The 25,850-nt window shown below is 40.4% G+C and overlaps 1 protein-coding gene across 2 annotated transcripts in view; it reads right to left on the bottom strand.

Annotated features, from left to right (window-relative positions):
- zfr (zinc finger RNA binding protein) overlaps window positions 1-6,649 on the bottom strand; it is a 28,793-nt gene extending 22,144 nt beyond the window's left edge. For both annotated transcript variants that reach the window (XM_022746575.1, XM_022746583.1), the window contains exons 1-3: window positions 6,572-6,649; window positions 6,312-6,393; window positions 518-797 (exon numbers count right to left, since the gene is read on the bottom strand). In XM_022746575.1, the coding sequence (XP_022602296.1) occupies window positions 518-797; window positions 6,312-6,393; window positions 6,572-6,608 (399 nt within the window). In that variant the 5' untranslated portion in view covers window positions 6,609-6,649. The remainder of the gene's footprint in view (window positions 1-517; window positions 798-6,311; window positions 6,394-6,571) is intronic.
- Between the last annotated feature and the right edge of the window lie 19,201 nt (window positions 6,650-25,850).

Genomic DNA, 25,850 nt, shown 5'->3' with positions numbered 1-25,850 from the left:
TGTCAGTCTTTTTCATGTAAGGATGGAAACACGAGCGATCTCTGGACACTTGCAGTGAAAGTCTGTCACATACAAAGAAATGTACAGATGTCAACCGACTAGCTCGTAGCTCATCAGCTGTTGTGTCAGGTGTGTTTTGTATGCTTATTTGAACGACTCTTTGAGCCTCGCGCTGGTAAAACAAATTCAAGCGATGCACATCAGTCTTCACAGGTCGAGACTGGTGTAAATTTCATATTAAGGCAGAAAATGAAAAAGCAGATGACAGATGGAAATACAAGTGAAAAAATTAATAACCTTTCCAACTGACTTAAAGTTTTTTTTTTCTTTTAGGTATAGAGTCCATTTTCAAATCTTTTACTTGTATTATCCAATTTAAATATCAATTAATGAACAAGATTCATTCAAAAAAATCCAATTATAAATGGTTAAAATCTGTATAAACATTTTACACGTCACCTGTGGTCCTCCAGAGTTTATAAAGACGATATACAAATCCAGTTAAAAGTTTCTCTACCTGGTAGTTCTGTGACGTGACCGGCGGTGGTGGTGGAGGGACTTCAGGCTGACGTTGAGGGTAGCCGTACTCAGTGGCAGCGTGGGTTGGCTGGTACCCTCCATAAGCTGCAGCAGTAGCAGCCGCCACAGCAACAGGCGCCGGCCTAGCTACAGCTACAGTGGCTGCAGTGGGAGCGTAGGCTGCTGCCACGGTGTGTGCCGCCACAGGAGCTTGATGAACTGTGTAACTGGCCACTGTGGTGGGATGTGTGTACGCTACCCCGGCAGCTGGCTGCTGACTGGTAGAGCAACACAGAAGAGAAATGTCAAAGCTGTTCACAACCTGTTGTTGTCATTTCTATTGCTTGTGTACTAGACACACACAGTTCAATGAAACCCATTTGAAGACCAACATCACTTATTGATTCAACCTTAGTACCAGTGAAACTCATCAACCTGCAATACTTTATAGACACAGAGCTTCTGAAATCAAACAGACCATGGACATTCATTTTCTCAACCTGAGCAGAGTTGTTTGGAACAACAAAGTGATGCAGTGTGTGTTGACTGACCAGCTTGTTTACTAGTGAAGCTCAGCATGCATAATGTAGTCCTTGGCTGGAGGCATACACAGTACTTACACTTTCCCTTTGACTTACAAAGCAAATTATTTAGTTATTAAATCTAAACTGCTCCCAAGTGCTAACATTTTTGTCAAGTATTTTTATTGAAGAATGGTTTTAAGTTGTAGGACACAAGAACACAGTCAAAGGGAGAAAACAAGCAAGAGAACACGAGGTAGTAACCAACACAGAATAAACAGACACAGGAAAGAAAAAAAAAAAAAAAAAAAAAAACTCTTAGGAGTCCCCCAAGAGTCAACCAAACACTAGTTGGTGATAAGAGTCTTGGTTGGGCAAGTTTTGATCTATTGATGAGTCACAGGGAAAACTAGAATCACTGCCTCGTGGTTTTCTGCCTCTTCCCTGTTTATCCATAAATACTAACCATCTGTGTGGGGAAAAAAAGGGTTTTGTGAGGTCACCGTGACCTTGAGGCACCAAATTCATGGAGCTCTAACACTGCTCGTCCAACGTTACCCACCTAGCAATTCATATTTTAAAAAGGTCATTATTACGGTTTTCTATTTCTCCGTCATGTGGCACAGAAAAACAACTGGGCTGAACCACAATGGAGTATTATATCATTCAGAAACATGAAGTTGTATCTGTTGTTTGGCAATTGTGTGCATTGAAGTTTGTATCTGTACATTTAGTCTTATAGACTTTGTTTTCTACCTGCAAACTCTGTTTTGCAAGTGTGCGCACTTTCACACAAGCTTGCAACCTCACTTTAATGTGTTGTGCAGCAGAAACACATAAGTACATGTGAGCGCACATACATGGCAGGTTTACTACTTGGTCATGTTTAATACACTATAAGTATTGTCTGTTTAGGCTGCCACAAGGGAGAGAGGGTGGATCTCCAGCTTCTTACCACTGCAATTTTCCTGTGTGATTTTGTAAAAGTCTGACCTGTGGAGTCGAATTGTCTAAGAACTCCAACCGATCATAATAAAACATGGACTACTGACAACTAAATACAACTCTTCTTCATCCATCAACGATTATCAGTGATGTCATTATCAAAGATCCTGGTGGTGTGGAGATACAGCAGCAGTTCTGCAGGTAGCCATCATGCACAGTTGAGGTCAGCAGTGTGACTCCAGTTTGAACCTCTGTGTGTGTGTGTGTGTGTGTGTGTGTGTGTGTGTGTGTGTGTGTGTGTGTGTGTGTGTGTGTGTGTGTGTGTGTGTGTCTCTCATGTGGTGCATGAAGGCAAATTTGACTGACAGACTGATATCTGCGAGTGATCAGCCTGTCACTGATCATAGAAACCATGCTGAAACTGGCATTTTCAGATTGCCAGCCAATTGAATGGTGCATTTCTACTTCTTACTGATCAATGTCTTTGGAATCGCTCTGCACAATACAGTTGGCTAGTCAACATATGTCAGTCAACGCTGATCACTCAGTCAACTCAACAGTGCTGTATCAACCCTGAAAGACGAACTGTGCAAGGTCTGCGCACCCACTGGTGGATATATGCATAAAGAATTTTGTGGGTTTAAAAAAAAAAAAAAAAAAAAAAAAAAAATCTGTAAAAGACTTGCTTCTGAAACAAGCCATCTCAAGCCCCTTTTACACAACCTGTTCAAGGTGGGAATAGTACGCCTTTATTCCCCCTCGCCATTCTAGATAGGTATGAACACATGATGCTGTTGTGTTACATGTCGTGCCACTGATTTTGATTCTGATGTCATGTTATCTAAAAGAATTAAATTAAATTAATAAAAATCACACACAAAGCTGTGATGAGGCGTGATAGTTGTGGTTATTAGACGTGGGGTTGTGTGAGGTAGTCATGTACAGTCAGTGTGCAGACTAGGTTAGGAGAGGCAGCAGGGTCACCGGTGTACCATCAGAGTAACAGCTGGGCGATATGGAAAAAAATCTTTTCACGATAAAGTTTTTCATATCAGTCGATATCAATATAAATATAATAATTTCTGTCAAGCTTTAAGGTTCCTTTTTACTCCTAAGTCAGATTTGAAGATATAAGGTTTATTTTGGTTTAAATATTTTTTTTCTGTCAGAAGTTGAACATAAATACAAATATACTGAAGAACATTATACAACTGCATTTCAAATAATTAAAATAGGTATATATCATAACAAACACCTATAACAACTAAAATCTTAACTGACCATCAAAAGCTTCGTCTGGGACTGTAAAGTCTTGCATTGTGCGTATGCTAGAGGATGGCACTGCCTCAGATGGTAAAAAAGATTAGTGGTATTACCTGTCTTTGTGGAAACATGCTTTTGACACAATTTGCAGTGCACGCTACTCTGCTTTTCTTTGGACTTTAAGTAGCCAAAGTATCTCCACACTAACAAATTCCTCTGACCCTTCTTTTCAATGATGTCCTCGTCTTATGAGCCTTGGGCTGTGTCCTTTGGGGTGTCTTAACGCTGTCTCCTGAGTTTTCGTTAACATTTTCTGCTGTCATTTTCTCTTTTATGTCTCTCCCACTCCTGACGTACTGGTGGGCACGGCTGCAATAGCCCATTAGCGCGTTGCCGGCATCGGCTGCTACTCCACCAATGCTCTGTGCTGTGTGCATCAACCTAACCTGGAATAACTCTATTCCAGCCACTTGATTTGTTCGGTGCAGCGCTATTCTCATTATCAGTGGTTGTTCGTGTTGTCTATCAAAACAAGGATGAATGAGTTCTATCGACGTTGTATCGACCATGTGTTATATTTCTATCGAGGAAAAGTTATTTTGTGATAATTATCTTTATCGTTTTAACGCCCAGCCCTAATCAGAGTGATGTGCTGAAACGCCCACTGAAACAATCCAATCTGTTTAAATGTAGCTTCATGTAGAATATTTTCAGCTCTTTATCTTCAGCACAGCTCTTTCCTTTGGCAGTACATTTTTCTGAACCACTGAACTACCATATTCCTACACACAAGCGCACCTACAGCTCAAACGGAATTACACTGCAGCCACAGGTCAGCTGAGTGAAACAGAAAGAGCTGAACTTCACTTTGTTGACAGGAAGATAAAAAGCTGAAAATATTCTACATGAAGCTACTGTACATTTAAACAGAACTCACAACCTCACGTCTAATAACCTGAACTATCACTTTTAGGGTCCAGCAGGGTTTCTGCTTCAGGGGCCTTTTATTGTGGTGGGGAAGCACAGTGGAGAGTCCTATACAGTTCTAGGGGTGAGTTGTAGTCAACCTCAGATCAACTCCACAACAATATTGAACCGCTTTGGAAACAAGACTCAAAGAACCTTCCTTGATGCTTAAGGGGGGAGTTGTCTTCTGACCAGCTGTAGCTCACAGTGGACATCCAGCTGCGTTTATGGCTTTATCTAGACAGTATTTTCCTTACAGTCAGTTGTATTCCATATCACATTCAGTCTCTTTTTCTCTGTACCAGCTCTTTCTCATGGTCTCACCTACAGTACTTGTGCTACGTGGAACAATTCCAACGCCACACAAAATGATTAATACTCTGAACTCGGTTTCTATCGTTTACAAGAAAATCAAGATAAAAGGAGTGCCACCACAACTTTCCAGAGTTAATTTAAGTCCTGTCCCGTAATACTACAAACCACTTTGCACCGTTTTACTGTCTTATAAGCCTTCAAACTTGTGGATCACTTACAATGCTGAAAGTCCAGTTTGAGTATTTCAGTATCTCACCTGTACCTATAACTTGTACCTTTTTTTTTTTTTTTTTTAAATACAGCTGTTTTCAGCCTGAACGGCTACTTGTGCATTTTATTTACACACAGATACATTATATATATATATATATATAATTATATATATATATATATATATATATATAATATATATATTATTTATATATATATATATATATACATACATACACACACACACACCAAATAAATCCCATAGTCCTATGATTGACAAAAAAAGAGTCAAAAAAAAAGACCCTAGGAAGAGGGGATCCAAAATTAATGAGAGAGATGTTCAGTGCACACAGTAAAAAATAATTTACAAAGGAGCAAAAAGACATCTAATATTGATTGAATATGTATCTGACAAATTGTCTCGTATTCTTCAAGAAATGATTCTTATTGGAGATGCTAGTCAAAACTATTATGTTGCTGACCTGAAATGAATGACAGTTGAACTGGAGCAGTGTGAAGACTTATTAGTCCAGTCACAATTACAGTACAGTGATGTTACGGTAATTTCTTTTGTCTGGCAAAGTCCAAACCCTGGCTTGCAGAGAGCACACAAACACAACAGCCTTGCTGAAAGCACACAAACTACACAACAGCTGAATTAAATTTTGGTCAGTCAGTTTGCTTACAGAGTTAAATGTAATTAGGGAGAGCTGAAATGTGTGTAACTGTACGAGTGTGGTCAGGGTGTCTGTGAAAAAGGGTTAGGGTTGTAATAGTTGTAAATTATTTTAGACTAAACTAGAAACAGCCATTGAATACCAGGTGTTTGACTGCCTGGTTGCAGAAATTGTGCTGATGATGTCACAGGCCAAAACAGAGAGCATCAGCACAGTAATTGGACAAGCATGTGGAGTTGAGAAAGTAAACAGGACTTTAACTCATTCCTCAAGCAATGGTTTTCCATTCTTCACAAAACTGTTTGTGAATGAGCACAACAATTTAAATGTGAACAGTTATCCCCATATGTCAAATGCATCTTGCCACACACACACACACACACACACACACACACACACACACACACACACACACACACACACACACACACACACCAACACCACGATAACTGTTAGTTTTCCACCCTACCTTCAAGCATGGTTGCTCTTTGCCGTCTGTCCTGGTCGAGGGTTAGTGCACTACACTACATATAAACCTCTCAGTAGTATAACCTGGCCTTTACTCGTAGCAGAGCTGTCTATTAGCCAGAGTTCAGACCTACAGTGACGCTGCAGCTTTTAAAGTAGTCTTCAGATATATAAAGATCACTGTGTTTTCTGACAACTAAGATGAACCAACGCGGCCTCTTTCGTTTATAAACGCAAGGCCATTTTCACTCTACTCCCGTTGACACCCAACTGCCGCAGCAGAAAGATAACCGCCCCCTCCCCCAGCCTGAACAATGGAGGCAGCCTTGATAACCTGCACAACCTACAAACTCAGCTGACGTCTGAGCTCGACAACATTATGCAGCATGCTGTGGCTAAAGAGCCGAGTACATAGGGGTCCACTTACCTGTACTGGGCGGCAGCGCCGTGGGTAAATCCAAAGTAATTGCCCGTAGCCATTTTGGCATCTTCACCAAGCCGGCTGGGCACTGCAGAGGACAGACATACAGGATAAGGCTAAGCTAACCGTTAGCAGAGGGCTAAAAGCAGCGGTCCTAGGACTGTCCATTAACCTCACTGTCTTACTGTTACTTCTACGCTGAGAGAGCAGTTCATGTCTTTTCTATCTGACTGTGAAATAATCTCCACATGTTTAACGGTACTTACCATAGGTGAAGGAGACTACAGGACATATGGGAATCATTGGTTTCGTATTTTCTACCGACGCCCGAGTACTACGGCAGCCTATTTATATTACATGTCGTACCCGGAAATTCCGTCTCGGCGCCTGCGTATAAAGGGACGATGTGTCGTCGGGTGCGGTCCGATGTTGTGCCGAGTTCTGCCCTACCTGCCTGTCTGCCAGATAATTAGGAAAAAAACGGGATTGTGGTGATTTCTGCGGAAGAGTAGCCTACGGCTTGAAAACGTCGACAGTTTATTTTTAGGCTGAAAAGTAGCACTCTAAATCTGAAGCTGTGAAGGCGAACTGGCAACTGTTTTCAAATGTGAACCATTGTGGCAGAGTCACTCAGTCAAGTCAAATTTGATAAAATAAATATAGCAAAATGAATCCAGCCCATACTTTGGTCACATGCTTGTTTTCTTCTGGCACGGTAGGCCTGGTCCCAGGGAAAATCTTCCGCCTGTCAGACAATACCAGAGGATAACAGCCACATGTGGAAGTACATGGGCCAGAAGTTTCATGTTGCTATCAGCATTGTTTGATTCCTTCCTCAGTTTTACTTGATGTGTTCTGTCTGAGGGGGAGCAGTGCAGATTATAGCTGTAATGTTTTATAGTTGATAACTGAATGTCTTTAATTCAAATTGTCAAGACACAATGGCCCAAACAGTGCCAGAAAAGGGTCATCAATGCAAATGCAGGTGTTCTTCATTATTTCATCAGACCAAGTGAGTGTTAAATGTTTAAAATTTACACTCAATTAAATCAACAATAACATTACAAGACAAAAACAAAACAAAATTATAAATGTACAAAATTAAACCAACTGACAATGATCTTTGTCCACAGTTTGTTTCTCAAGTTCATAACAAGGCAATGTTTGAGTAATCTATAGGCTAATTTGTGAATGTGATATGGACCAAAACATTACAACTATAAAACTTATCTGAATAAGTACAAAATTTAGATAAACAGAAGAAGAACTCAATCTCCTTTTTGAAGATGTAAAGGGAAAACATTCATTGTGTAGGCCTGTGACTTCATTGTTTGGGAATATTTCTGTCAATGAAAGGAGTCTGGACACAGGTGGCGGCTTTGGCTCATGAGCCACCAGGAGTTGCACCTGAGGGTGAGGTGGGTCGTTTTGATGGTTGAGGAAAATGGCGCCTTAGGGCAACCTTTGAAAATGGAAGTGGTGAATCTATGCCTATTCAATCAGTAGACAATCAAACAGAATGGACTGAGGTAAAATGGAAGAAGTCTAGGAAGAAGAATTCAGCAAGGAAAGGACATGAGAGTGAAAAGTGGAAAGTGATCATCGAGTTTGGAAAACATTCCAGTAACAAATTATATTCAGTGAAATTCACAAAGGCTGTGCATCAAGAAATTAAACCAGCAAGGTTTTTGGTTAAAGACAGACTGATGTTAAATGCAGGTAATGTCGTTCAACAAGATAGGATACTGAAGATGAAGACACTGAATGGAGTCTGAATTATTCCCAGGGCAAATAACAAAAGACATGGTGTGATAAATGGAGTTACATTACGGATTTATCTAGAAGAACTCAAGACAGAAATCAAAGGTGACTGTGGCAAACCACCCTCAAACTAGATATCAGGATAAACTTATGGATAACTTGTCAGTTCTCTTTCAGTTAGAGCCAGATGTCAGAAAAGGTGATTATTGGATGCATGAGTTTGTTAAAGACAAAGCATGAGATGCTTTAAGTGACAGACAATTGGTCATGCAGCAGATCAGTGTGTGACCTGGTGATACTTCATACACCTATAATTAACTGGAACCAGAGACCACTGTACCAAAATATAAATGTATTTACAATACATGAAATTAAAGGCCGGTCTCCACTGAACAAGTGGCAAGGGAGTTGGTGTAGAAATGATTTATAAATCCAGTCAAATGTTAAATGAACAAGCCAAAAATAAACAATGTGGGGCTAGACTGCAACATAAGGAAAACAGAGTTATAAATAAAAGTAGAAAATTCCTGAAGGAATTTTGAATGTGCCTGCTGCTTGGTGCATATTCATCACACACATTTCAATCTCCACAGAGGACGTTACTTTGAGTTTCATTCATATTGTAGAGAATTATGCTAGCTGACCTCAGTCACTGCAGGTATTCCTCAAAAAGCTCTTTGAAACTGCAAGGACTGGCCAAAGTGACCTCACAATTATGGTTTTGAACCTAAATTTGTCCCCACAACCATAGCAAGACATATATACACACATGTACATGCCCCAACAGAAGTTGATCTGCAATAAAGTTACTGTGATTTCTCCAGCTTGAACAGAACAACATGGATGTAGCGGACATACCTGGCCTGTCATCAGTCACAAGCCATTGAAGAAGTTCATTGTAAGGATATGCAGAGTTATGGGCCCAAAATTGACACTATGTTACACTTCCAACCATCATACTATCAAATTGATAGGAAACAGAGACAAAGGATCCCTCTCTCACAAACAAACCATGCTCCCGGCATGTCAGAGAGATACACCACCAAAACAAGGGTCAAAAGGTCAGCTCCAAAGGATCAACAAATGGATACCAGGCAAACTGGAGAGCATAGGCAAAATCTCCAGCTTGTAACAATAAGACTCTGTCTACTGCTATTTGATTGTTTCTTATATAGGAAAAGTAACAACAAAATGACTGATTATCACTAAGGTGTGAATCCTGGCCTCTCTGTGCCATGCATGAATACACACACACACACACACACACACACACCGACCTCCCTTCCTCTGTCCCTCTTTAGATAAAAGTCATAAATTACAACTCACATTTCAATCCTGAGTAGTGACCAGCATAACACTCTTCACAGACACAGATCTGAGGAAGAATATATAATTCAATATATGTTCCGTAACTCATGAGATGATTCTATGCGATAGGTGAATCCCAAACTTCTATCCTATAGAATGGTTGAAATGTAGCATGTAGATTATAAGACAATGTCTTTCATGCGACCATACTGTCAGCAGGCTTCACATAAGGTAACACACACCACATGACATCCAGAATGTCCATATTATTACTGTTACAGTCAAAGAACTGCTGTGTAATCCACATTAATAGACTATTAGCTTTAGGAAATGTTTATTATGTTGTTTGGTCAGTTAACCACTTGTATTCTGATTAGAAGGTTACAAGGTTTGAAGGATGTACTATGAAATCCACACTTATATTATTCCTGTCTGTCATTATTAGTGCCATTAGGTTTATATGTTGTTTCATTTTATGTTTTATGCTCATGGTGGAAGATGGATGTGTGAGTTTATAGGTAAACTCTAGAATTAAACTATTTAAGATTTCTGTGGAAAACTACTCTGTTCTCCAAGTTGAAACACAGGAGAAGATGGGTAACGCCCCTGAAACGTGCACCAGCCCCCAGGGGATAAAACAGTTGTGATCAATTCACACATTGCTCTGTTAGCTCTGTAGCCTTTAGCTCTAAGCTCCCAGCCACAAAAACTCATGGCTCTTAGCCACAGACTTTTAGCCACGGCTCTTAGCCATGTTGCACTTCATCATTTCTTTGCCACATGCTTGAAGTAATCTTCTGTTTTTATAAACCAAGTCAAGACCAACTGAACCACAAGAACAGAAATGCCCCAGAGTAATTTTGTAGCTTTTTAAATATTATCACGTTTTCCTTTTGGTCTGGTCAACACCAATCTCCTTTAAAGTTATCCAGCCAAAGTTAAGTGCATTAGATTTTATTTTCGCATTAACCCACAAGAGACGCCAGCAGATAACACATCTGCCCATGACTGCCTGCAGAGAAGCCGAGCAGAAATCAAGAGTGCCCAAGACAGAAAGCCTCCTGGCAAACTCCACTAGAGCTGAGACACCGGCAGAATCCATCACCGTGATAACGGGACACGGCCTCCAGGAGAATCCCATCTAAATCCCACGTCTCCAGGGTTACCATGGCAACCTCAGCCACCTGGGTTCCAGCCAAGGGTCTCGAGCTACAGCGCAACTCACAAAAGGCCGGTCTTAACTTGCTGCTCATGACTGGGTTGTTGTCGAAATATAGCAATATTTAATCATTAAATCTCATTCGTAGATGTAGTGATCTTTAGCCGTATGGCCATAGTGTATAGCCATAACATAGTCTCTCCCACCATTGCCAACTCATCACACAGCTCATTTCATTATTATTTTGATCTTTATGATTATTACACATTGCATTTACTCTGTAGATAGTAGTTTAGTAAATAAATTTCTTTATTTACACCCAGTTGTTGTCCTGTTGTGTTCTTTTGAAGTAGAAACTGGAGATCCATTGAATCAAGAAGTAATCGCTTCTGATATGAGATTGATAACATTACTCAATGAAGTAATTTATTGTTGTCCTCCCAGAGGACTGGTGCCCCCTTTCAGTGAGAGGAAATTCTAAATTGTGGTGTTAACGCTACATGGACAACAGTAAAAAGTGCCCTGAGTTAATTAGTCTAATTAGCCAATCACAGTCATTTGTGTTAAAGTTTGGGCAGCAACTGCACTTGTGCACTTCTATGTGTCTGTCAATGTACATATGTGTATTGTTGTGTGCGGCAGTAGAGCTATCTACCATAGAGCCTCCAAAAAGCTTGTTAACTCGTTGAGACACCTATACAGTTAATATCCAAAGCCAGATATGGTTTGTTTGTCTGTCAATGTATGTGTGTGCATGGTGTTAGAAACTGCCTAAGCTTAACCTTCATGAATCCCTTTGAAGTTGTCAGGACTGGCCAAAATGACCTCACAATAATGGTTTTTAACTAAATTTGTCCTCACAATTATAGAAAGATGTACACACACGTAAAGTACAAGGGCTGCCACCAACGACTATTTTTCTAATGATTAATCTATTGCCTCTTTTATCGAATAATCTAATTAATTTTCCTCCAGAAAATCTAAATGACATGCTGGCATGATCAATAATCCCAGATTCAGGCCTAAACATTTTCTCAAACACTTATTCAGTGCAAATTCTCAGGCAGAAGCAGACAACTTTATGACTTTATGAGAGTATTTATCAGCTACAAGGACAAATGAGCAGACAACACTTACATGTAGTAATCCTTCACATGTTTGTGAGTGATCTCTCTGTGTGCCATAAAAAATAATAATCACAAAATAACACTGATTAAACAAGACTTAGTGTGAAGGGATTTGAACTGTGATGTGCTCATCCTCCCAAAGTCAGACATTAACCAGTTGTAGGGATGGGTATCGTTAGGATTTTTTCTTTATCTTATCCATATCCTTGACTATCACCGGTTCTTTTCTTTTTTTTTTAAATAATAAATTCATAACAGGATTTGAATTGATTGTTCTGGTTTGTTTCAGCCAGTAGCTCAGTTTACAACAATCTGCCATTTTTTAAGATTCATGGTGAAGTAAGATAATAAGTTACAGACAGCTTTCGTTGCAGCGCTTTCTAACAGTTCGTTATTAGCTTTTATTAACGCAATGTTGTTGTGTAAAAGAGTATAAGGAGTCGGTGGAGGAAACAGATGAAATTATCTCTTTTCTGTTTGTTGTTTGTTGAACAGTTGATTGGATAAAGTTCTTATTGGCCTTTTACATTTTATTGCACTCACAGTAAAGTTCAGTGATAGTTGTCAACTCTAGTAATCTTCAGTTTTACTTTTACCTTTACTTCACCTTTTTCTGTGTCCGGCGCAGCCTCTGCTGTGCTGTTTGCTCCGTGTGTGTCTCTATGTGTGTGTGTGCACGCTGTGTACCTGCAGCCCAGCCTCTCCCGGATAGCAGAGAGAACAGGCCAGAGGACAGAGAAGCAGTGGGACAGTAAAAGACACATAGAGAATAAATGGCGGCTATTAGTGACTTGCTGCCAAAAATAAATCAATGCACGTATGAAAACTGTTTCGTCGATGCAAAATATTGACATTGATGCGTTTTCATTGTTGATGTTGTCGATTATAGCGACTAATCACGGCAGCCCTACATAGAACTACACATCAACACACACACATACATTTATGCAAATACACCATGTTGATTTACCTTAGAGTTGCTCTCATACCTGACTTAAAAGGCTAAAGTTAACTAGACAATGCAATTTCCCGAGAAATTGCGATGGGATTGCTGCTTCTGCCCACGCTGAAGCTAAACTGCGTTGCTGCCTGCTGAGAAAAATCTGAAGCTGAGCTTCATTGTTTTTTTGTCAGCAACTTACATGAATTTTACCCTAGGGGATAAATAAAGTATCTATCTATCTATCTATCTATCTATCTATCTATCTATCTATCTATCTATCTATCTATCTATCTATCTATCTATCTATCTATCTATCTATCTAATATTTTAAATGGAGCTGCAACTAACTCTGTCAAATCATGAATTGTGAGTTCACCACATCCTTCAACTTTAACCTTTGACTCCCAAAATCAAATCAAGTTCTGTAAAGATGTCACTGAGATATCATGTCCACAAGAATAGGATGTTTTTCCTTATGGATGGACGGATATCCTGAAACCAATATGTCTCTGGCTCTGGCTGTCGCCAGCACTGAGGCATAATAACTGACAAATGTTTGTCAAATGCTTGATAAACACCACAGACATCACAGAATTCATCTAATTTTCTGATCTGAATCAGATGTGTCAGGTTGCCGTGGTGATCCTAAGTGCTCAGTTCCTACTGACTGAGACATGGACTCAGTTGAGACACACCTCTCAACCTCTGGCTTGCCAGTCAAAGACTATTAAATCCTGTCAGCTAAAGCCTTGTGTTTTCTGAGAAAGGAGACTCTGTTGAATGCAGTGATATAAAGTACTTGTCTATGGTGTCAAAAATAGCTCCCATGTAATCTACCAATTACAATATATGTAATGTGGAATCAGTTCATACAGATGAAAATGAACTAGTTCACTCATTTGTTCCATTTTTTTTTAATAAGTAAAGGCCTATATTCTTTTTCAATAGAACCTCCTTCTAACCATCCATCACCAGCCCCAAATCATTGCCACTCCCAAACTCAATGAATTATTGTATACCACTGAAGAATCACAGACATAAGTTACATTTAAAATCCGTATATAATTATAATCTGCCTGGTTCTTCACTTTGTTCATAAACTGCTTCAAATGCTCAAACAAACTGGCTTCAGCACTAGTAGATGCGTCTGTGCTGTCTGTACCGCGAGCACCAGCCAAGCACCAGCCAAGCTGGATCGTGTCTATAGAGACGTCATGCGGCGTGCTGTAAAACTGTTGTAAAACTGTCATTGAGCAGAATGAATGCCGCTCATGTTCATGTTCATCATTTGTGAACTGATTTGTTCAGTTCAGCATTCACTAAAAATATGAACATGTTCAATGAAGGGCGTACATTGAATGAGCTTAGGCACAACACTGGGGGTGCCACAAATGTGGCCTATGCAGCGATTTTAAAAATGCCTCCCTTCCTGTTGCCTCCTGATTTTCTGCTCTCATTTTACATTAGAGTGAATGGGGCAGTTAGATGGTACCATGCCTCTTTGAAAAGGCACAGTTCAAATTTTGTGAGTGTCTGTGCTTTGTTAGTCACATTGTCTGAAAGCTGACAGGTTTGTCTGGTTGGTGGGAAATAATGATGTGTGTAGACTGAAATTTGTTGCCTGGAGGATGAGTTTAGGAGGATTTCTTTGGCGCAGTTTAATCCCTTCTCCCACTCTAGCGCTGATCATCCACTCTAGCCCTGAACGTTTCATGCAATACACACCCATAATAAACTCAAAAATAATCAGAAAAACAGCATAAAATAAATGTAAACTGCGATAAATCAAAAACTGTGCAAGATATCAAAAAGTTGAACAAACTCTCCATTGACTCCCATTGTAAAAAAAAATGTCTGACAAAATGATAAATATTTCAGAAATTATTAGACGTTGATCACTGAGAAAAGTAACACCCGGAATGTCCGGACTGAGACACACGTTTTGACGTTTGAATGGAGTTTCTACGACTAACAGTTTGGGACTAGTAGCGGGCCAAAATATGGGTTGGAAGAAACATAGTAACTAGAAAATGCATTTCCTGCTGAAAATGCATGTGAATGCTGAGAGCTGAATGAGATTGCTGGAGCAATGCTGAGGTAGCTGAAGCAACTGATGAAGCAATGGCTTAAGAGTAAAAGCAGAACTTGTAAACTGGAGGTTGAATGTCCTGAAATAGTTGAAAAAGACCTGAATTTTTGATGTAAAGTGTAATAAACAGCACAAAACTGTACAAAATATACAAAATATAAAAAACAGAAAAACAGGTTAGTTGAAAGCTAAATGGTCTAAATTGAAGAAAGAAGAAAGAAATAAAGAAGAAATGTACAATCAAAACTTGTAATTTCAAACCTGAAGGAGATTACTGACACAATGCTAAAATAGTTGAAAAACAGCTCATATTAACTGATCAACAGTGCTTTGAAAAATTTGATGCCAAAATGTTAACCTGGAAGAGCTGAAGTCCATTTGTCACAAGGCGTAAGTTGATTTTATGGTTATTTTTGATTTCACAATTTACATGCATGCTTATATATTTTGGGTTTTATTTATTTGCATGCTTTTATTTATTATGACTTTCTTTTTATTATTGCTGTGTTTTGATCATTGTTTTTATTATGGATCTTGGTTTTATTGCATGCTGTTAAGTTGAAATCTTGTGAGTACACTTCCTGCCCTGACTGTGACTAGTGATCAGATTACCTGCACCTGTGTAGACCTTAAATGTACTAACAAAGTTATTAAAAACATTTTGCTAGAAGAATATTACCCTAACCCAGTAAAAAGAAGGTACATCCTCAAGGAATTTGAAGCGGAAAAGATTAGTAAAATAAGAAAAAATTATATTTCATTTCCACTCCCTCCCAAAGTAAAAGAGGTAAACTTCAAAATTTTAAATGAAATTTACCCAACAAATTAGTTTTTAAGATTAAGATTTAATTTTGATTTGAATAATTGTGTTTTTTGTGAAAGGGAAATTGAAACTTTACAACATCTTTTCTTTCATTGTGATTCAGTGCAATATTTCTGGAGTGAGATGCAGAGCTGGCTACAGTCCAAGGAAATTGAGTTACCTTTAACAGTGAAGACAGTTACATTTGGTGTTTTTGTTGAAGATAAGAATATGGATTTTGTCCTCAATATTTTGGTGTTATTAGGAAAGTTCCACAAGTGTAGATATTTTAAGACCAAACCGTGTTTGACCCATTGGAGGAATGAGCTAAAACTCCTGTGTAAGTCCTTAAGTCTTGTTAAAGAGAAGAGTCCTTAAATTATTTTCTTTACTTAAAAGATTTGACTTAATATGAGATGGCCCTTGTGATTTATTTTTAATTTTTTTTTATTTGATTTTATTTAATTTTGCATTATAATTAGGTTCACAATGTATATTTTGTATTACCGAGGTTGCTCAACCCAAGGCAAAAGTCTGATTTTGGTATGAGTATGCTGTGCCTTGTTTGTTTGTATCTGTTTCAATAAAGGAGAAAAAAAAAAAAAAAAAAAAAAACCTGCACCTGTGTGGCTGTTTTATTGATGGACAGTTTATGCAACCAATGAAAGACCAGAACGAAGCCGCTGCATCCAATCGGCAGCTGAGGGGAGGGCCTTCAACCTGAAAACAGGAATAAAAGTCACTGCACAGGTAGAGAGAAAGAGCATGGGAGACGGAGGGGCCACATGCTGTACAGTGTCGTTGAGGGACTGTACGGACAGAGGCACAACAAGACGGACAGAGGGAGGAATCGGGAGCCAGATCGAGCATCTGAAATGCAGCGGCAGCCCCGAACGCCAGCCAGTGTTTTATTGATTCGTTGCTGTCCACACCTTACTGGCGGAGATTTTGCTGTGTCATCAGGTGATCCATCCTGCGGCGTGTGTGAGTGTGCCCTCCAGAGTCAGCGCAGCCAATAGGAGGTTCGATAACGGGGGAAGTGACCGGCGAGGCTAGCAGCACTAGAACGCACACGGTCATTCTATCCCCCCTTTTGTTAAGCTGAGTGACTTTTTAGCCTCCTGCATTTTAATATTTTGAACTTTTTTTTTTTTTTTTTAAATGCGAAGAAGTAATCATTTGTATTAGTGAAAGACGGATTGCAAGCTAAACAGAAGAAACTTAAATATCAATAAGCTTGAAAAATCACTTAATAGTTGAGTCTTGTGAATAGTTTAAAGTTTGAATGAAGTTTGTATCTGAAAGTGCTTGAGTAGTTTAATTTCAAAGACATTGAAGTTTTGAAGGATTTGAAAATCGTCTCCATTGACTTACATTGTAAAAAAATGTTGAAAAAGCTTATTTCAAAAATTCTGAATTGTATCAAAGTTGAAGGAAAGGATGCACCTGAAGAAGCTCAACGTTTTGATAGTTGAATGGTTTATGTAGCACAGAGTATGCAGGAGTAGTTAACAACCGAAGGAAAGTATAAGGAGGATCTGGAGTATAACACCAGTGGAGCAGGTTAAATTCAATGTCTGCTGCTGTATTTACTGTTGTACTGTCAAGTCTGAACTGTCATCTCCCTCTATAAGTACTAACTTGTAAAGTGTGTGTGTGTGCGTGCCTCTCTGCTTATCTGTATTTATGCGTTTCTGTGTTAGTTAGAATGACAAATTAACTGCCAAATGCTTCCTGATTATAACTGGACTGAAACATATTTCCAGTGAAAGTTATGGTGTGTAAATCATTTTCTGTATTTAGTGTTGGAGCAGTCTAGCGGGATTTTTAAAGAAATGTCAGTAAAGTGGTTGATAAACACCACAGATATTAGGAGTCTCTATTCAGAGGGGTATTCCATGAAGCAGGATTAAGTAAAAGCTGCGCTTATTTCGATGAGTCTGGTTTAATTAAGTGAGTTCCGTTCCATCAACGTGGTTTATATGAATCCCCATTGTTACTTTTTTTTTTTTCTTTTTCTAAAAAAAAAAAAAAAAAAAATTGTCACACCACTTACATTGTCTACACATTCAATTAATCAATAAAACCTACTTATATAGCCCAAGTTACACATCAAATGCAACTCCAAGGGCTTAACATCAAATGAAGTAAAAAGAATTTGGTGCCATTTAAAAAAAGCTTAAATATAATTATCACCCACACACCATTAAGTCCTTTGTCTCTGATTGGCTGGTGAAATAATCAAGGACAATCCACACAAGCCTGCACTATTTAAGCGGTGCATCCAAGACAGCCTTAGATCAACATAGGAGGACAGAGAGACAGAGTATTAGTGAGAGCTTAGAGTGTATTGTAGAGTTTTTCCTGCCAACCATGTCCTGTCCATTTATTGATGACCCTGTGGCAGAAGATGCTTAAATAATCCAGAGAGCGTTTAGACCAGCTATTCTCAACCTTGGGGTCCCGACCCCAACTGGGGTCGCGAGATGATTTCTAGGGGTCGCCAAATCATTTTAATCATTTAATAAATTCAAGTATACCAATATTAAATTACATCATTTCAAACAGGGAGTTTTTTTTTTATTTTTAGTTCATAACTGCTTCATGGTTTGTCTCTAATTCATTGTAGCCTATCAGCGGCATGATCTGTAGCTACTGTGCGCGTGAGAGTGGTCAGTGACACAGAGCGGGAAAAAATAAACAAAGCGGCGTGTATTGTTTTTGGGTAGGAAGCCAGCAACAGTAGCAGTTTCGCTAGCAGTATATTTTGTAAAAAAAATAAAAAAAAAAAATGGAGCGGATGGCTGAAAGAAAAAATACTCCTGATCATCCCAAGAGATGATCAGGGCAGCGGGAGGTCCCAAGATGAGCCTACCAACACCGTGAAAAAACGTATGTCCTCGCGGCGAACGGCTACTACAACGGCTACGAAAATACACGCGCCAGACTTTTTAAAATATGGTGTTTTCAATTCATGATACCAAATAATAACATCGAACACCTCTATTGTGGTTGTCATTGAGTGTCGCGGATATGATAGTAGCTTAAGCCAGCTAAACTGAAGAGACACTATGGAAACCAAACCACGTGTCAGCTTAGTTCACAAACCTCTTGGATTTTTTTTCAGCGGCAGGAGCAAGAGCTGAAAAACACAAAAATCAGTGGTTTGTGAATTTTCCTACAAGTCCCCGCTAGGCACTTGCTGCTTCATATGAAGTCGGCGTATCTGGGGTCTCAGTCCTAAAAGGCACACACTATAGTCGGAGACTTCTCACTGTCTCCTCAGTCTGTTGGATTGATGGGCTGAGCATGGGGGAAGATAGCCAGCACCCTTTTAAACCAGTCCCCGCTATGGTCAAGATGATAGAGGAGGAGGGACGATGGTCAAATGACATTAAAGATCAGCTCATTGACAGAAGTGAGAAAAGAGACGGAAGGTTTTCCCCTTCAAATTGACGAAATGCACAGATGTGTCGGAGATGCGCAGCTGCTGGCATTTGTGAGATACAGCTATGAAGGGAAAATGCACGAGGATCTATTATTTTTGTTGCATCAAATGGAGGGAACATGCACTGGACGGGACATTTTCCAACAAACTTGACTGTAACATACAAAAGAGGGACTGAAATGGGAGAGCCTGTGTGTCTGTGTGGCACAGATGGAGCTGGAGCTAATGCAGGGGGCAAAGGAAGGGGTTTGAGGGCCTGCGTTATTGAGGTAGCTCCCGCGTAAAATCCTCCACTGTGTGATCCACAGGGAAGCTCTCGCGCGTGGGCAGTGCCTCGAGCCAGAGCTTCGTGACGTTCTAAGCAAACATCAGTTAAGATGGTGAATTTCATTAAATCACGGCCGCGTCGCAAAAGCAGACTCTTTGCCCCACTCTGTCACAAATGGATCAGACCGACGAAGCACTTTCTCTTTTCACACAGAGGTTAGAATGGCTTCCTCATCGGAAGTTTTTTAACTAGGTTATTTTTGAACTGCGTGAAGAGGTGCGCAATATTCTTATGGACTGTGGTTCCCCCTTTGCTGACTATCTGACTGAACCAAAAGTGGGTCGCGAGGTTTTGGGCATATTTAGCCAGCTTTTCCGACAAATTAAACAGCCTAAACCTGTCCTACAAGGCCCAAACACAAATGTCCTATTCTCCTCTGGATAAGATCACAGCGTTTAAGAGAAAGCTAGAGGGCGGTGGGCTGTGAGAGTGGAAGGGGGAGTGTTGACAATGTTCCCGAAGCTTGATGACTTTAATGGACAGTTACGGGATATAACCATTCAAGCGATGAAAGGAATAATTGCCTCTCACCTCAGAAGCCTGCTTGAAAAACTTTAATAAGTACTTCCCAAGTGATGACACTCCGGAGAAGTACGACTGGATACGCCAACCTTTTGTGCACCTCCACGGGCGGCAGCCACCTCCCATCAGAGACTGCAATGGAACGCCCTGGTGGAGCTCTCCTCTGACCGAGCACTACAGACCGGCTTCAACGACAATACACGCTGGAGGAGTTCTGGTTGTTCAGTAGCACAGAATACCGCAGCACTGGTCAAAAGCTGCAATGGATGTACTGTTTTTCCATTTGCATCAACGTATCTGTGTGAGAAGACAATTTTCTGAAGCTGACATATATTGAAAACAAATATAGATCACGACTCCTCAGAGTTGACAGCGATCTGCTCGTGTGCGTGTCTAAAATAAGCAAGAATGCAATTGCTCTGTTCAAAAGAAGCAAGCCCAGCCATCAACATTAAAAGAAGAAGCTACTTGGCACAAAAGTGAGGGTGAAAACTATAAATTGGATTTTTTTGGAACTTGGAGTTTGTAGGCCTAAATTATTATTAATTATTAATTAATTAATTATAATCTTCTTTTTCCTGTTTAAGCAGTTACGCAGACACAACGTTTGAAATGAGTTTGGGCTGGTTTTCTCCCCAAGGCTGTTCGCTGTTTCGTGCTTCCTACGATGTTTTAATAGTTTTTCTTAAGAAAAAGAATAGTAAAGGTTGACTTGTTTGCCATTCAAGGCGCATATAAAAACACTAATTAAAGAATAAGGAGAGCGCCTATGATGGGAGGTCGCGAAATCTGTGTTATCTTCGTTTGAAAAGATTATCGATGCTGCATTTATGTTTTTCAATCAAATTCAAACATTGTTTCAAAATAAAATAAGGAAACTATTACATGTCATGTGATCACTACGTGCTTCTTTTGTAAATATAAGGTGGTGGGTTTATTTTCTTTTATTTTTTTATTTTTTTGGGGGGTGGGGGGGGTCTCGCCGAACAGGCAGTGCATGATAAATTGGGGTCGCTACTTCAAAGGTTGAGGAACCACTGGTTTAGGGAACGGCACAGCCCCAAGGGTTTCAGAGAACGAGGGACCCACCTTGCCTTCCCAGATGAATATCTGTGGGAGAGATACTGTTCGACAAGGCCTAGCACAGGCTATGTGATTCTGGCTGGAACCACACCTCAGTAAAACCACACGGCGGCGCCAAGCTCTGAACCACTTGTGTAAGTTTGTGTATTGCACTGCAGTTCTGTGGTACATTTCCTTTATAGTGTGGTAGATGCTGGGGATAAAGGAGAGTTTACTTGCCCCTGAAGCATTTTCTTAACATCTTGTTACTTTCCCTGGACATCAGGAGTAAAAAGCCATCAAAGTGACATTCTATACAATGCAGGTAATGTGAGCAGTCAAGTAACTCACATGGTGAAGTAGTATTCAGGCTGATATGTCTGTTGAATATAAGCCTCCCCTTTAAGTGCTTCCCAATGTGATTGTGGCCATAGACTTGCACTCATGTGCCATTCAGGCCCCAGCTGACCTCTGGAGGCAGACGAGTTGGAGAGAGGCAAAATCTTTCTATAGCCTAAATGTAACAGGTAGTACGTAATGAGTGAGGAGGTGTGAATAGGAAGAGTGAGAGTGAGCTAATATGGGTGCGGAAGATGTGAAGGAGAGAAGGGGTCGTGTAATAGAGTAGTATGGCCTTTTGTATTCTGTGCCACTAAACTCGCATCAGGGTGTTTGCGCTGCTACGCAAAAACCGATATCTAATTTGTTCACTCTCTGGTGCATAATGTCAATTTGTTTTTATTTGCATGCCATCGGCACTTCTTATATAGTGCGGGGACGTGCACAAGCCAGGCTATCAGCCTGTCGTTATCAGCCTATAGATTAAACGCAAGGTGGATATAGATATGTAGGTAAACAACTTGAGGCGCTTAATGGGAGAGGATGACGCTCAGTTTCAGCCTGGGTTTGTTCAGATGAAGCCGGCCTTCTTTGCAGCGTTGATTGAGAGCGCCCAGGTGATTTGACGATAGGGTGTATCCCCCTCCGCTGCACTCTCAGACATTGCCATTGGTGACACATGGTTGTCTGGTCTGGGCTGCCTACCTTTCTTTCATCTCTGAAAGGCGTAGCAGCCGTTGGAAACACGGGTATATGTAATCCACATAGTCAGAATGAGCTCCAAAGGTAATCAAACCAGTTAGAATATATGTAGGATGGGGTGGAGTCAGATTGAAGAAACTGAAAATTAACAGCCAAATGTTTTCCTGTAATAAAATTTGTCCGATCTGCCTGCCTTTTTCTCTGTTGAAGACACAGAGCTGCATAACAAATCTTGTGGAGGAAGGGGTCAAGCGAACCCTCTCAAAACTCTACCATTTACTACAATGTGTCATGATAACAGGCAAAAGTATCAAAATGGTCAGTGCCACAAGACTCTCCTGCACACACTCTATGTGGTGTTGGGGTTGTCTAGAGCCAAAAGTGTGGAGGAATACGGTATAGTTCACAAAAAAGGGTCAGTTTCAGGTTTTCTCCTGAAATCAGCTGCCTGAATTTTTTTGCAGTCTATAGACAAGGTTTCCTCCAATCAGATTTGAGGCTGACATTTTAAATTCACATTCCGTGCAATGAAATTGTCAATCAGCACAGAATCAATCAGACATGGGGAACTGACCAATACATAGGGTAAGCGCTGAATTTGCATTCGCCATGAGTTGACTGATGGGGAGTCGGTTTGGTTACCATGCAGCTCCTCTCTACTGGAGAGCCCCCTCTTTTTGGCCGAATTGGGGAGGTGCAACAATATGGCCTGGCTGTTGCACAGTATACAACACTCACCGCCTTCATGTGTCTCTTCGTTCACCAGGGGGAGCCCAGGCCCGCCCAACTGCATGGGCCTCTTCTCCTGAGTAGTGAGGGTTGGCCATGCTCGCATCACTTGTAGGGTCACATTTCAAATTCTGTTAGTGCCTCTGTGCTAAAGGCAGAGCACTTTGTAAATGACATAGTACGACTTTGTCTACTAATGAGGAAGAAATTATTTGTTCAGACAAAAATATGTGACTGTAAAGACAAGTAACGTTGTCATCCCTCCCAGCCCTGACATTCAGTCGCAATACACCACGGCTATTATAAAATCAAACATGCAATGAAAAAAGCACACGAAACTAAACTGTGATAATTTCAAATCTGTACAAGATAGTTTAAAAGTTGAACTACAGGTTTTAATAGCTGAAAGGATTCGTGAACAGTTTAAAGTTTGAATGAAGTCTTATCTGAAAGTAGGTGCTGAAGTAAGTTTAAAGTTCCAAAGAGATGCCTTAAAAATGTAAAAAATGTGAATGCCTCCGCATTTCAACAACTAATAAAGATTTGAATAACTAATTGTGAATGCTAGAAGACTCTAATAATGAATGATAAAGATTTGATTAACAATATTGTTAATGTTGATAACAATATTGATTAATCATGAGAGAGAGAGTGAGGAGTGGAACCAGCATGGATATGAGAATGCGTCTGAAATAAATTCAAAATAGAAAAAACCTTTAGAGATCAAAAATGATGTCATTCCTATGTAATCGACTAATAAAAGCTCAAACAGTTGGTAAAAAAAAAAAATTCAGAAGAGCAAAGATTTATGTCGAGAGGATTCTGTTCAGATACTAGCGAGAAAACACCTTTAGATAAAAGCAAACAGAAACCAATTGTTTATTTTGGCACCAAGTCAAGATACAGAGGTTAATGGATCTGACATCTGTTACAAGCAAGAGGTTTGAGTGGAAAAGACACTGGGGAAGCATTTTAAAACCGATCTACACAGAAGACGCCTGAGAAGTTATAAAAAAAAATAACATATCTTCACCCACAGGACACTGGAGACTGATAACAAGACTCTGATATACAACACTAATGGCGATAGTGCTGGATCAGGGTAAAACTCGGCCATTAAAACATAATAGGAAAGAAGAAGGAGTGCCTCGCTGTTCACTAAATCCAAACACATCGCTGCTACTGGAGAGGACTTCGGCGTGAATCAGAGCAGAGATCAAGGGCAGACTGCAAGTCACCGCTCCACAGGATGAGTGGCATACGACCATGCCTGCAGTAGCGTTGGGGTGGTGGTCCGTGATGGGGGTCGGCTTTGGGATGTGGTCCTTGATGCTCCAGGAGAAGACAGGAGGAGAGAGCTGCTGCAGGTGATTCAGCTGAATGGCTCCGTGTAAACTGTGTTGGTTTACAGACTGTGTTACTGTACAGTCTGCTACTGTACTCTCTGTGTGTTACTGTGTTCTGTGTGTTACTGTACAGTCTGTGTTAGTGTACTGTCAGCGCATTCGTTTATTTGCAATAAGAGTTCTCCACCTCAAAGTTATCCATTTAAACAAATATTTATTGCTATTAAAGAATCAAAAATCAGCATGTACATGATTCTCCTCTGATCGAAAACCACAGTCTGCCAAGCAGTTAGCTGTGGCCAACGTCCCAGAGAAGAAGTGTCTATCTTAGCAAGTTACACAGATTTTGTACTGTATTTTTGTAACTATCTGATTTGCGTGGAAAAGGTTGGGGAGAAACCATGGTTTAGAGCAGCTCTCCCCTTCGTTGTGCAGCAGGCTGGTTCCAGCCCTCTTGGCTACAAGTGCCTCTTCATTGAGCTGTCCTCACCTAGAGAAAAAACCTACTCTCGGCTTTTCCTGTAACCGCCTTCTTGTCACTCCTGTTAGGAGTTGTTTTCTTACTTTAAACATCTGAGGCGGTCACCTGTGCATCCTTGTTTCTTCTGGTGTCTCCTATGTGTAGCGTGACTGCCTTGGAGTCTCACCTAACGTCCCAAAACGCATAGAACAGTAATCATCATAATACTAAAGAAGCAATAATAAACAAATTATAAACCAGCACTCTCTGTATAAGTAGCAACCATACATTTTAATATTTCCTCACAAATCCCTCCTTTTAACACTTTATTAAGGTGTAAACCTCCATCAGTAGTAAGCAATCAGTGAGGCCTTACAGTACCTAGGTCTTGTCTTCTCCTTGTCAGGGTCATCCGTTTTTGTGACCTGGAATCATGTAACCTTCTTCCCTGTAGGTAGAAGCACTGCAAGTGAACTGTTACTAATTCTCCTTTCACTAGCCCTCCATCTTCTCAGGATCAGAATCTCTCCTAGGAACTGCCATCAGCCCACCCTGGGATCCAGATTTAGAAGGCACCGTATGGCGCGCGTAGGTGCGATGAGTGGCGGTTCGACTCATCCTCCTCATTTCATATCTGACTGCCAATTCTTTGCTCAATAAGGGCATCTGATAAGGAGGAGGAACACTCTCTCTTTTGAGAAGAGCGGTGGTGACAGTGCGGTTAATTAAAGTTCTAAGGCATGGAATGCAACAACAGCCACAACAAACCTAAAATTGGCCCAAGAAACACCCAATAGAAACAACCCAGAGATCATAATCAAAGATTTTATATTTTCTCAAAATAGCTGTCAAACCATCCCCAAATGGGTCTCTACCCAGAGGTTGTTCTGCTAGCAATCCAGAGAACAGGGAGGTGAGGCCTGCTAAGGCCGTTTGTGATACTCCCATTACTAGCGCAGTGTTGTTGGGTATGTACGTGCAAGCAATTTTACTGCTCCAAACATCTTGGCAAACTCCCTCCCTTTTTCAGCTAACAACTGTCCAGAGCCGTCTGTTTTGCCCATAGTACTCGCAGAGATATTTATCTGACCATTGATGAGAAGCCTCTTCTGGTTGGCATTTCACCACTGAACACTGTCAAACTTAGCTGTTGCATCTTGGGCCTTCAGTAACTGTATGTTAAGTGGGGTTAAACTGGAGGTGAGAGACGTTTCGGTCGGTGGTTGAGCTATAGCTGCAATGCTGTCAGTAGTATTGGTGTGTGATTATTATAACCTCCCACAGATCTAATGGGGAGTACTATGATTAATGATATGAAAACAAAAACACACACAATGTTCGCCCTTAGCGCCACACCAGCCTGGGTGCCTAAAGGGGTGCCATGGTCGTCCTGTTTTAATTTCAACCATGGTGTTGGTGG

The sequence above is a fragment of the Seriola dumerili genome, unplaced genomic scaffold (genome assembly GCF_002260705.1).
Source record: "Seriola dumerili isolate Sdu_G_001 unplaced genomic scaffold, Sdu_1.0 BDQW01000008.1, whole genome shotgun sequence".
Lineage (NCBI taxonomy): Eukaryota > Metazoa > Chordata > Actinopteri > Carangiformes > Carangidae > Seriola > Seriola dumerili.
The sequence above is the reverse complement of the archived record's forward strand: the minus strand, read 5'-3'. Positions and strand labels throughout refer to the sequence as shown.